This window comes from Nannospalax galili, unplaced genomic scaffold (genome assembly GCF_000622305.1).
Source record: "Nannospalax galili isolate Female #2095 unplaced genomic scaffold, S.galili_v1.0 scaffold1263, whole genome shotgun sequence".
NCBI classification, from domain to species: domain Eukaryota; kingdom Metazoa; phylum Chordata; class Mammalia; order Rodentia; family Spalacidae; genus Nannospalax; species Nannospalax galili.
The window spans coordinates 252,146-265,491 of NW_008349124.1; the positions used below are offsets into that span (position 1 = coordinate 252,146).

The window sequence follows — 13,346 nt, forward strand, 5'->3', positions numbered from 1 at the left end:
GAGCGCCGCGCGGCCCTGCCCGCGGGCTCCGGGTGTCGGCGGGGCGGCGCCGCGGAACATGACGGGGCCCTGGGCGGCCCTCGCCCTCCTCTGGGGATCACTATGCGCGGGTAAGGACCCGGCGCGGCGTAGGGGCGCGGGGACCCGGGGCGCGCGCGGTGTTTACCAACAAAGGGCGGACCCGCGGGGCCTCGGCGTGGAGCCACCTGCCCGCCGCTTGCACCTCTCGGGGCTGGGATCGCGGTTGCGATCGTGGGGTGCGATCTCTTCCGTGCCATTCCTTTCCTCCTCTGGGGATCACTATGCGCGGGTAAGGACCCGGCGCGGCGTAGGGGCGCGGGGACCCGGGGCGCGCGCGGTGTTTACCAACAAAGGGCGGACCCGCGGGGCCTCGGCGTGGAGCCACCTGCCCGCCGCTTGCACCTCTCGGGGCTGGGATCGCGGTTGCGATCGTGGGGTGCGATCTCTTCCGTGCCATTCCTTTGCGAAAATCTGGTTCTCAGAGGCGCTCGGGTGATGGGGGCACCTGGAGCGTCAGGGTTGGGGGTTCAGGATCCCCGCGGGCGCGTGGACCCCAGAGACCGAGCGAGGAGAACCTGAGCGCGGGGAAGGCGGCCAAGCGGGGCGGGTAGATCTAATCGGGGGGCGGCCGGGGGAGGGCTGTGCGTCCCTCTGAGCCATAGGAGTTGCAAGGCGAAGGGGGCGGCTTCTCCCAGCCCGCCGGAGTCCCCTTTCACCCAGTCCCGCCACTCTGCTTCGTGATCCTCGCGCGGCTGGCTTCCTACCTGCGCCTGCTTTCCTTGCAGCGGGCCGCAGATGCGCCCCTCATGAGACCGCTTTTGTTTAGGGCAGCTGGGAGGGTAGAGGAGGGTAAGAGGGAAAACCAACAGGTCCTGGACCGCTCCGGCCTCCTAGAGGCACGTGGCGGGCGTCAGTGACCTGAGCTCAGCTCGCCAGCGGCTGCGGGCGTGTGGATTGGGGGTGTTCGGCTCGTGTGCGTCTGGACCGGGATGTTTGGGTGAATACGCGCGAAGTTGTGTTGGGAAAGCGTCCCCCCAACCCCAGAGCCCCAAGCATCGATTTCTCTCTCCCCATGGTGCTGAAGCGTGCACAACTCGGGTGGGATCTCTCCGGGACTGTCTTGGATCAGTACTGGCAAACGTGGACAGTCGGGCATTGAGAAAAACTCTGAGTGGTGGGGACCGCTGGTACCCGGCGGCCGGAGCTCTGGGTCCTGCACGTCTTTGTTCCCAACCCCCATTACACATGCAGCACGGGTCCCCTGCTGCCCGAGGTGGCAGCAGCGGAGTCTGGGAAACCCGTGAGGGGCGGGGCTGGGCGTGCAGGGGAGGGGCTGGGATCCCCATGTTGCTGCGGGGGTGGGGATCCCAGATGGTCTTTTCGAACCCTCACCGGGATCCCAACACTCACTCTTCCTTCTTTTGCAAGGTAGTGAGGCTTAGCAGTTAACTCTGGCCAGGAGGGTTCTTGTTTGACTCTGGGGACTCTGGATCCTGAGAGCACGAACCAGAGAGCAGAGACCGCTTGTTTGGTACCTGAGCGCCCTGTTGGGAAGGAACATCACTGCTGTCTTGGAGCCCTTTCCTGTGTGGTGGAGGCAAAGTGGTGCTTGGGTTGAACATTTTGTTCCCCTCTGCCACCTTGCCTTTTAAAGAGTGTTGTACTTGACGTTCTTCTCCAAGAACGAGGGCTTTGAAATGAAGAGAAGCATTGGCCGGCCAAGGGGAGGGTAGCAGTGGACACAGAGCAGCTCACCTGAAGGCCTCCAGCCTCCCCGCCCCGGGATTTCCTAATCCAGGCATTTGCTTTGGCTCTTTCAAGTTCAGGCCTGCAGGAGGCATCCTCTGAGGACAGGATGCCTCAGATCTGGAATTTGGAAATCAGTTCCTACTTCCCCAGTTTGGTTCAGTCTAGCCTCACCAATCATCTGCCTCCTTAGAGCAGGGTGAGATTGTATGTCCTTTTCCTCGTTGCACTGCTTGGGCCATGCCTAGCAGAGTACCCTGCCAGGGGCAGCTGCTTTCTGACTCTTGAGAACCTGTGTTCCTGCCCTGGGTAGAATTACCTGGGTGTTTATTGTGGTCCATCAGGCAGTGCTGTCGTGGCCACACCCTGTCTTTTGAGGAACTAGGGGACAACTTCCCTGGTCCAGGTTGGTGCAAAATTGGCCTTTGGCTTCAAGGTGGCCTTTCCTCCAAGTCGTTGCCTTGCTGTTTAGTATCACAGAACTCTCTAGAATAGTGCTGTCCAACAGAATCAGACTGAACAGATATATTTAACTTAAAAATTTCTAGTGATCATGTTAATAAAAGGAATGAGAAATAGTGTGTCTTAGTGTTTCCCAGCTGCTCTGACAGAGTATCACGGACTGGGCAATTTAAATAACAATTTTTATTTTCTCATAGTTCTTGGTGCTGAAAGTCAGATCAGGGTACTGGGATGATCTCATGTTTTTCTCTTCCTTATAAGAGCACTAATCCCTTCATTCACGTGATGTATTTAAACTTAGGCAGGCACACACATATACACATACATTTTTAAAAATCTGAAAAAAAAGGGCTGGAAAGATAGCTCAGTGGTTAAGAGCACTGACTGCTCTTGCAGGAGACCTGGGTTTGGTTCCCAGCACCCACATGGTGGCTCACAACCTTTGGTAACTCCAGTCCAAGGGATCTAATGTGTTCTCCTGGCTTCTGTGGGCATTGCACGTGTGTGATGTACTTATATACATGCAGGCAAAGACACACAAAAATAAATAAATTTAAAAATCTGGAAAAAGAGCACTAATCCCATCCTAAGGGCCCCATTCTCATGATTTAATGCAATTTTAATTGCTTCCCCCAAAATCCCATTTCCAAAGACAATTATATTGGGAGTTAGGGCTTCACCATATGAATTTCGGGGCAAGGTCACATTCTTTTTCAGTCAGGTGGAATTAATATTAATAATATATTTTGTTTAACCTTACATAAAGAATGTCCATTTTAACATATAATCCCTATTCAAATAACTGAGATGTTTTCCCTTTTTTTAATATTTTATTTTATTTTATGTGTGTGTTGCCTGCATGTAGGTAAATGCACCCATGTTGTGCAATGCCTGCGGAAGACAGAAGAGGCTGTCAGATCCCCTGGAACTGGAGTTACGGACAGCTGTTAGCTGCCATGTGGGTGCTGGGATTCGAATCCGGGTCTTCTGCAAGAACAGTGTTCTTAGCTGCTGAGCCATCTCTCCAGCCCTGACGTTTTACATTTTTAAAAATTATCTTCAAAATACAGCATATATCTTACTCTTATAGAACATCTCAATTCCAACTTTCCACATTTTAACTTCTCTGTAGTATATTTGGCTAGTTGCTACTATATTGGACAGCACAGTCTTAGAAGGAAAGGCAGTATTTATGCAATAATCCATAGTTCTGAAAGTCTCTCTTGAAATACTTATTTTTAGGGGCTGGAGAGATAGCTTAGTGGTTAAGAGCATTGGCTGCTCTTGCAGAGGACCCAGGTTCGGTTTCTAGCACCCACACAGTGGCTAACAACTGTCTGTAACTCTAGTTCCGGGGGAATACAAAGCCCTCTTCTGACATCCTCGGCCATTACATGACATGGGAGCATTTAACATATGTGAAGGCTGGACACTGACAGATGTGTTTTGTCCAGTTCCTCGTGGATAGAGGTTGTTTGGTCCATTGTAGTGGTAGAGGCCAAGGGCATGGACCACAGTGTTATGGCCACCCCTTCCCAGGGAGGGTGTGCTTTGCTGTTTATCTTTTTCTCTGCTGGGCCTTCCAGGCCATCTGTTGGGTGGGATGCCCTTTGGGAGGTTGCAGGTACCATCCTCAGTTTTCAGAGGCTCTTACTTAGCAGATGTGACACACTTGCCCATCCTCCTAGGATCCTTCAGCTGGGTGAAGACGTAAGACCTAGAACCCAATGACTTAGGTAGGCTTCTGTCATGTATGCCTCTGTAGCTCTTTCTGGGCACCAAGAGCCCCCCAAGCTCTGGATTTTCCTGGCAGTCACTTAAAGAACTCCCTTTGCAGGGAGTCCAGTGAAGAGCCCCATTGACTTTTATGTTATGCCCATGTGAGAATCCTTAGGAGCTGTTATCCTTCCCTTAGAAAAGTATAAATCAGTGTTTATGCGCATACTTGGCAAACATTGTGTATACACACTGTTTTGTACCCTTTCTGGGCTCCTTAAAAATTTTAACTGCAGGGGCTGGAGAGATGGCTCAGCGGTTAAGAACACTGGTTGTTCTTGCAGAAGACTCAGGTTCGAATCCCAGCATCCACATGACAGCTGACAACTGTCTGTAACTCCAGTTCCAGGGGATCCGACAACCTCTTCTGTCCTCTGTGAGCATTGCATGACACAGGTGCACTTACCTACATGCAGGCAATACACGAATGCACATAAAAATAATAAAATATTAAAAAAAAATTTTTAACTGCAGGACTGGAGACATGATGGCTCAGTGTTTAAGAGTACTAATTGTTTAGCAGTGGACCTGTACCCATATCAGACAGCTCTAAGGTTTAGCACCAAGCTCCCATATCAGATGGCTCACACCCACTTGTAACTCTAGTTTCAGGGGAGCTGATGCCCTCTTCTGGCGTGCATGGTCACCTTCACATATGGGGCACATAAACTCCTGCAGGTACATACACACAGAGTAAATAAGTTACAAACCTGGAAAAAAAAAATTCTGACTACCTGCAAACACAAGTGTCCTCAGAAGGCTGTGTACAATGGATTCATTCCCCTTAGTGTCTCTGATTCCCCTGTTCTGGCCCCAGGACATGTCCTTGCCTTTACTTCTGCCTCTTGTGATTCTTCTGCCCCTCGTTCAACTTCCAGCCCTTGTCTCTTTCCTCATCTTGGAATCCATTTCCCTTGAGTGCCTGTGTTTTTTGTCCCTTCTGTGAATGAGAGGTCAGAGTAGTGCCAGTGGAAACCACAGAGCCTGAGTTTGGAGCCATTCATAGACCCTGACCTACCACCATGGATTGGGATCCATTGGTTTGAGTGGTAGGAGCAAGTCTGGACCATACTGTGTGTGTGTGTGTGTACATGTTCATGTGGGTGTGTGCAGGTGTGGGTGTGGGTGTATGTGGGAGCTGAAAATCACCATCAGGTGCCATCTCACCTTAAAAAACATTTATTGCCAGGTGTGGTGGTGCACGCTTTTAATCCCAGCACTCGGAGGCAGAGGCAGGCAGATCTCTGTGAGTTCAAGGCCAGCCTGGTCTACGTAGTGAGTTCCAGGACAGCTGGAGCTACAGAGAGACCCTGTCTCAAAAAGACAAAAAAAAAAAAAAAAACCCCAAAACAAAAAAAAAAATATTTAAAAAAGAAAAAAAAACATTTATTTTGTGTGCACATGCCACAACATGTTTATGTGTGGAGGTCAGAGGACAACTTTTGGTCTACTGTGTGGGTCCAAGGATCATACTGATGTCAGGTTGGCATCTTGCAAACCTTTACCAATGAGCCATCTTGCTGTCCCTGACCTCAAATTTTGAGACAAGGTCTCTCACAGAACTAGGAACTCATCTTTAAAGCTAGCTAGACTGGCTGGTCAGTAAGCCCCAGGGATTCTCCTGTTTCCGTTTCCTTAGGATTACAGATGCTTGCCACAGTGCCTGGCTTCTTTACAAGAGTGTTGATGATCTGAACTCAGGTTTTTATGCTTGTGTCTTTATGCAACTTTCCTGAGCCATCTCCCCAGCTCCTTAGACATACTTTAAAAGATCGATCTGGATAGACAGCCCTGAATCAGGGTCCTGGCTGCATGAACTGGATTTCTCAACCTTTGACAACCATTAGCATTTTGGACCTGAGGGTGCTCTGTTTATGTGGGGAGCAGTGGGGATGCTGGCCTTAGCTGTGTCACATCAATTCCAGTCCCATCTATAATCATGACAAGTGAAAATGACAAGGGCATTGCTAAGTGGCCCTGATGTGGTGGGGACAAAATCATTCTCAGGTTGAGAACCAGTGGTCTAGAATGTTCCTCTGCTTTTATTGGGTTAGACAGTTGTGGGAGGTGGGGGTAATAAAAGGGGGTGTACATCCATCTTTCTTATACTGGAGTCAAGGTTGGGGTCTGGGTTCTCCCCAAAGCTTGGAGATTCCTACTCTGCTGAGCCTGCTTGGAGTGTGAGAATTTGGTTCAAAATTAGTGGTTCCACTGTACCGCTTGCCACCGAGGAGAATCCTGGCGTCCTTGAGTTTTCTCAGAAGTGGTTCGGGTTTCAGGGAGGTGGCCCGTTGTGGGTGGCCGGGCAGCTTGCCTGCCCAAACCCGCCCACCTGCTCTGGCCTTTGCCTTGAGGCTGGCACTCATGCCTCTCCCTCCCCCTCGCACAGAATGTCAGGAAGTGCCTGTTGCTGGGGCCATTCCGCTTGCCCGACACCCCCTCTCTGCTCACCTGGGAGCCTGGTGAGCCGAGGCTGTCCCTGCCCGTGGAGAGGAGCCCCGGGGTTGTAGCAGGATCCTGGGATGCCCTTTCCCCCCAGTGGGCCTGCCCTGTGGCGCCCAGAGGAGGACGCCAGGGCAGGGGGGCAGCCTCCTCCCAAAGGTATGGGTCTGTCTCTCCCCTCTGCTCAGGGTGCGGTGTCAGGGCCAGGCTTCCCTCTGAACTGGGGAGGTGTGGTGGGCTGCCTTGTCTAAGAGAAGCTCCGTACTGGAGGTTGTGACAGACACAGAGGCCTATATGTTGGCCTTTGCTGGGGAGGATTTTTTGGGGCACTCCCAACTGACCTAACTCGGTGACACAGCTTGCTGTGGCTGGAGCTGCTTACTGATGGGACCTTAAGGGTGGGTGCAAATCTTGTCACAAGCCTGTTTTCAAGTGCTCTGTCTCACCCGGTAGTGTGTGGTGGGTTGAGATGTCCTAGTTCTATCTCCCTGGCACTCTTTTCCCATGGTGACTTGGTTAGCTTTCCTGGAATTCCTGCCTTATCGTTCCCTTTCCTCCCATGCCATCCAGAACAGACACTTACCCCTTGTTCTGGCCTTCTTTTTAGTCTCATTCTCTACCAGACTCACAGGTGGGCACCCAGGTCATTGGGTTGGGAGATACTGGCTCCTGTCTTCCAAGTCTTTCATTAAGTTTGTCAGTGGTAGCTCAGCCTACGACAGTGGTAGTTACAGAAAATCAACAGATCAAGCCGACTGGAGTAGTTCCATGGCCAAGGTGCCTGCCCCTGGCCTGGGACTAGCTAGTAATGGCTTCTCCCCCCACACTTTGCCCTGGTTATTCCCGGCTCTCTCTACACATACATGTGCCTTTTTCAGAGCCTCTTGGGGGACTGGCAGCTCCTGCCTGGTGTTTTCATTCATGGACACGTGATTCCTGAAAGCTAGTGTTAGAAAGGAAGCCTGCTCCATTGGGCAGATTGGTGGCCCTCCTCCCTGGGGAATGTTCTCTGGAGGGGCCTGGCCTGTTGGACAGTGGGGTTTCTCCTCCTTGGCTGGTTTCGCCACTGGAGCTGAGATGTTTTGTGGGGCAAAGCTCATGTTCTTGTTTGTAAATGTGTACCTCTGCAAACTATTTCAGTTCTACCTCTGACAAGCAAGGAGGCTAAAATTAGTTCTGGGGAAGGAAAAGGAAGGCTGTTGGAAACCCAAGCCTTTGGCTGCAGGATGCTGCTTCTCCATGTTTGTAACTGAACATTTGGGAGGATAAGACCAGAGCAGCTGTTGTCTGTCCATCTGAGCAGAGGGAGGGGTCCCTGTTTGCTTACCAAACCTGACCAATGAAAGCAGGACACTGCCTTCGGAACTGACTGCAGTGTTCATGCCAAGGTGTTTTTTAATTCTGACTGTGCAGTAGTGCACAGTGTTTTCGGGTACAGGGACAATGCATTTTAATGTTCAGTGTCATTGACAGCGCTCTTTGCCCTCCACGTCCAACTTGTTCATTGATTCAGAAAGCTTGCATGAGTTCTCAAGGGCCCTGGGCTGGCAGCCAGGGGTTAGGAGACCTTCATTTTGTGCACTTTGGGGGGGGATTTCCTTTGCATCTGGATTTGAAGTGGGGTTCAACAGGAAGCCTGTCTGTGGCCCAGGTCTCATAGAAGATCCAGCTTCTCTACATAGAACACTGATCAATGCTCATTTGTTTGATGACTTAGAAACTAGAGGGACAGAAGCTTAGGCTAGAAAGGTGAGTTCATTTCCCGTCCTGTGACTCTTGCCCTGAGGGTGGGTCTGGGCCTGTCTCCTCTACTCTGAAAACCTTGCACTTGCACCCTAACCCCTAACCCAAGGGTCTTCCTAGTTAGCCACAGTCGGATAGTGGCGGGGGGGCGGGCGGGGCGCAGAGGTCATTTGGGCCCTATTTTCTTTCTCCATTTTAATTTTTTTGTTTGTTTTATGGTTGTTGTTTTGAGACAGCATCTCACTGTGTAGCCCTGGCTGGCCTGGAACTCACTATGTAGACTAGGCTGGCCCCAAAGTCATAGAAATTCTCCTGGCTTTTCCTCCTAAATGCTGGGATTAAAGGCATGTGCTACTATACAAGTAATATACATGTTGTACAAGTAATATACATATTGTACAAGTTAATATACATATATTCAGTTGCAGAAATTTAGCTGTTAGTAGGTAAAACCAGGTCTCAAGTTGGGTGTGGCAGTGCATGCCTGTAGTCCCAGCACTTGGGAGGGAGAGGCAGGAGGATGAGACGTTTGAGGTCAACCTGGTTATAGGAAACTGTCTCAAAAACAAATAGATAATGAAACAGAGACCCAGGGTTTCCTGGGTAAGTCCCCCCCACCATCTTTTTGGGTGAATAGGTCTCAAGTAGCTCAAACTGGCCTCAACTTACTGTGTTGCTAGGAGTGACCTTGAACTTAATGATCCTCCTGCCTGCCCCTCTTGAGTGCTGGGTTTGTAGATGTGCAATACCACACCCAGTTTAAGTGGTGCTGGGGTTGGAACCTGGGACTTCATGCGTGCTAGGCAAACATTCTACCAATGGTGATACGTCCTCAGCTCCCTTAGGTAAGCCTTTTAAGATTGGTTCATATTCTTTCAGGCATTTTTACTTTTATAACTACAGGTAGTACTTATGGAAATAGAATGTGTGTGTGTGCATGTGTTTTTTTGTTTTTTTTTTTTTTTAATTTTATGTGTGTATTTGGCCTGTATGCATGTAAATGTACCGTGTGCATACAGTGCTCATGGAGGCCAGAAGAGGGAGTCAGATTCCTTGGAACTAGAGTTAACATGCGAATGCTAGGAATGGAATCAGGGTCCTCTGCTAGAGTGGCCAGTGCTCTTAACTCCTGAGCCATCCCTCTAGTCCCTTGTTATTTAAAAAAAAAAAAAAAAAAATTGTGTGGGGGCTGGGCATGGTGGCACATGCCTTTAATCTCAGCTCTCAGGAGGCAGAGGCAGGAGGACCTCTGTAAGATTGAGGCCAGCCTGGTCTACGTAATGAGTTCCAGGCCATCTGGGGCTACAGGAGACCCCATCTCAAAAAGAAAAACAACAAAAAATTGTGTGTGTGTGTGTGTGTGTGTGTACACGCACGCGTGTGTGCATGTATGCACGCACTTGTGCTGCCAAGGCAGGCATGTGGAAGTCACAGGACAGCTTGCAGGAGTTGACTCTCTCCTGTTATATGAATCCCAGGGATCCAGCTCAGGTTGCCAGGTTTGTTGGCTACCACCTTGACCCACTGGGCCAGCTCACCTGTTCCTTGTTTTCTTTTTTTGAACCCAAAATGGTATCGCTGGTTCAGGCATTTAGTTGAAGTATAAAATATGTACAGCAGAGTGTAGCTATGAATGGGGTGTGGCCTGGTGTTAGAGCATGTTAGAACATGAAAAGCTCTGGGTTTGATACTGGACCCAAAAATTTAAAAAAAGGAAGAAAAATATAATTATCATGAGCAACTGCTTGGTGCATTTTTACAAACTGAATAAACTTGTATAGTCAGCATCCAAATCAAGAATCAGAAATTTACTAGTTCCTTCTCCCCCTAAGTAACCCCCCTTCCCTGTGGGCTAGTGATTGAACTCTTTGTTTTATACTACTAACCCAGCCCCTAGCCCTCTCACCCCATTCTAGTCCTGCACACAACCCCTGAGGGTAGCTACTTTCATGACTCCTAGCAGCAGAAACTAGTTTTGCCTGGCTTTGTACTTTAAAATTTTTAAAAAAAATTTTTTTAAGTGTATGTGTGTATTGCCTGTATGTAAGTAAGTGCACCCGTGTCGTGTAATGTCCGAGGAGGACAGAAGAGGCTGTTGGATCTCCTGGAACTGGAGTTACAGACAGCTGTTAGCTGCCATGTGGGTGCTGGGATTCGAACCCGGGTCTTCTGCAAGAATAGTCAGTGTTCTTAACCGCTGATCCAGCTCTCCAGCCTGGGTTTTGTACGTTTTATTGCCACAGCCACACATGTGAATTGGTTTTGTTTGTTTGTTTGTTTTGAGTATTTTCATCTTTGCTCACTGTGTCTATGACTTTCACCCTACTGGTTACATGTCATATTTTTAAAACTCAGATTCATTTTGTCATCTTTAAAAAAAATATTTTATTATTTTCATTTTATGTGTATGAGTGTATGCCTGCATGTATGTAAGTGCACCTGTGTTGTTCAGTGCTTGCAGAGATCAGGAGAGGGCGTCGGATCCCCCTGGAACTGGAGTTACACATGGTTGTTAACTGCTATGTGGATGCTGGAAATTGAAGAACAGCCAGTGCTAGTGCTCTTAAGCCCTGAGCCATCTCTCCAGCCCCCAATTTTTTTTTGAGGGGGGTCACCTTTTTAATACATACCTACAGATGTAGTTTTTTGTTTGTTTGTTTGTTTTTTGTTTTAAAGAATAGTTTATTGAATATACTGGAAGAAGGCAATGGGCAGGGCAGTAACTGGAGTACCACTTCCAGCCTTTAAATTTTTCTTCTTATCTTTTTTTAAGATTTATAGTCTCTAGGCTGGCTGGAATTCACTATGTAGCTCAGGCTGGACTCAAATTTGTGGTGATTCTCCTGCTTTATCCTGTTGAGTACTGTGATTATAGGTGTTAGTCATCGCTCAGCTTTACTTTTTTTAAAATTTATTTTTCTTTATGTGTATGAATGTTAGGCCTGCATATGTGTAAGTGCACCCGTGTTGTGCAGTGCCTGCAGGAGAGAGAAGAGATCATCAGATCCCTTGGACTTGGAGTTATGGACAGTTGGTAGCCATGTGGGTGCTGGGATTCCCATCTGTGTCCTCTGCAAGAGCAGCCAGCCAGTGCTCCTAACTGAAGAGCCATCTCCAGCCCCTGATTTTTTTTTTTTTTTTTTTTTTTTTTTTTAAGACCCGCAGGATCTTACTATGTGGTTCTTGCTGTCCTGACACTCACCATGCAAAATAGGCTGGCCTCTGCTGGGCACGACACTGCCACATCTAGTTTTCTTTGATCATTTTAATGGCTGTACAATTTTTTTTTTTTTTTGTTTTTTTTGAGACAGGGTCTCCTGTATCCCCAGCCGGCCTGAAACTCACTATGTAGACCAGGCTGGCCTTGAACTCACAGAGATCTGCTTGCCTCTGCCTCCCGAGTGCTGGGGTTAAAGGCATGTACCACCATGTCCAGCTATGCAAAATTTAAAAATATTGATATAAACTACATCTTATCTAGTCTCCTGTTGGTGAGCTTTCTGATTTTGTATCATTTATGAAGACTGATTCTTCAGGATAGATGACAAGAATAATTTCTGGGTCATAAGATATGCATGTTTTGCATTGTAGTAGGTACTAAAGAATGGAGTCAGGTGGTGCATAAGCTGGGGGAATGCCACAGTCAACCACCCTCTCTGGCAATATGTGGAGATTCCTGTGGACCCTGACTGTAATCCCATTCCCTGCAAAACGCTTGACCACAGGGGTTAAGGCAGCCTACCTGGTGAAGGAACGGATGCCAGAGCCTTACTTCCACAGTCCTAGTGGCAGAGAGAGCTCTAGAGGCTGCTTCCTGTTCTAGATGTCCCAGTTACTGTGCCCAGAAGACATGGATTAGCTGGGATGCCCTGGTTTGAGTTTGTGATACACTTTTTTATGTCTGTATGTGCTTAGTACCACTTCTGCCCTCTGCAGGGACTGTGGAACATACTGGGACTGTGGCACCTGCTGAGGGTGGCACAGTGTGTTTGACAAAATGTTGTCCTGGCAAGATTCTGATTGCACATATGTTAATGAAGGCGATAGTTCTCTTGATGGAGGGCCTCAGGGGAATTTCTGTTTTGGCTGAGTATGTGCCTCTGTGCCTCCTTTTGTTCCCTGGTACAACCCTCTGCCATGATTAGCTGTAGAAGTAGGGAAGACAGTTTGAGATGGTGTGATTCCAAAACCCCACTTCTTCCCAGTGTCTTGGTTTAGCATGTTGTCTTGATGTGAGCCCACTTGTCAGATCCTGCTCATGGATTTAGGTGTCACTAGATTTGTGGCAATTCCTCAGTATGAATAACGTCCCAGTTGACTTTTCCCCATTGTACAGGCGACATGCACTATTTGTGCCTTTGTCTGCTCAGTAGACAGTGGCAAATCACACCATTCTGGAGGTTGCAAGTTCAAGATTAAGATGCTGTCAGGGTTGATATGGGGGTGGGGTATCTTGACTTACAGATGGCCCTCTTCTTGCTGTGATCTTTTTTCTGTGTGTATAGAGAACCCCTCCCTTCCTTTGATAAAGATACCAGTCTTATTGGGATTTTATGACTTCATTTAACCTTAATTGCTACCTATCTAAAAACAGTCACATTGGGCCAGGCGTGGTGGCGCACGCCTTTAATCCCAGCACTCGGGAGGCAGAGGCTGGGTCTCTGTGAGTTGAAGGCCAGCTGGGGCTACAGGGAGACCCTGTCTCAAAAAGACAAAAAAAAAAAAAAAATTTTAATCTGAATTTTGTGGGGACAGAGATCATTCCATAACATTTTAGAACAATGAAGATGGTTGGAGGTTGTATTCTGTTTTCCTCTTGGATTTCATTTCTGGTGGAAGCTACTTTTTTTTGTAGTTTTATCCCCAGGGTCTTTGTTCTAGTTTAATACTTTCCATGGTAATTTTGTATATGCTGGTAGGCGCAGTTTCTATGTACATACATAGATAGAATGTCCTTGCCTTTGGGCATACTGTGGTTCCAGAAATGTCTAGGAGCTGGGTAAAAAGTAGATGTATAGCCAGGCGTGGTGGCACACACCTATAGTCCCAGTACTTGGGAGGCAGAGGAAGGTGGATCTCTGTGAGTTCAAGGTCAGCCTGGTCTACATAGTTCCAGGCCAGCTGGGGCTACAGGGAGACCTTGTTTCAAAAAAAGA

General features: G+C 48.5%; 1 protein-coding gene across 2 annotated transcripts in view; it reads left to right on the top strand.

Annotated features, from left to right (window-relative positions):
- Positions 1-6: 6 nt before the first annotated feature.
- Positions 7-13,346, top strand: part of Acvr2b (activin A receptor type 2B) — a 36,602-nt gene continuing 23,262 nt past the window's right edge. For both annotated transcript variants that reach the window (XM_029570102.1, XM_008846500.1), the window contains exon 1: positions 7-110. In XM_029570102.1, coding sequence (XP_029425962.1) covers positions 59-110 — 52 coding nt within the window. In that variant the 5' untranslated portion in view covers positions 7-58. The remainder of the gene's footprint in view (positions 111-13,346) is intronic.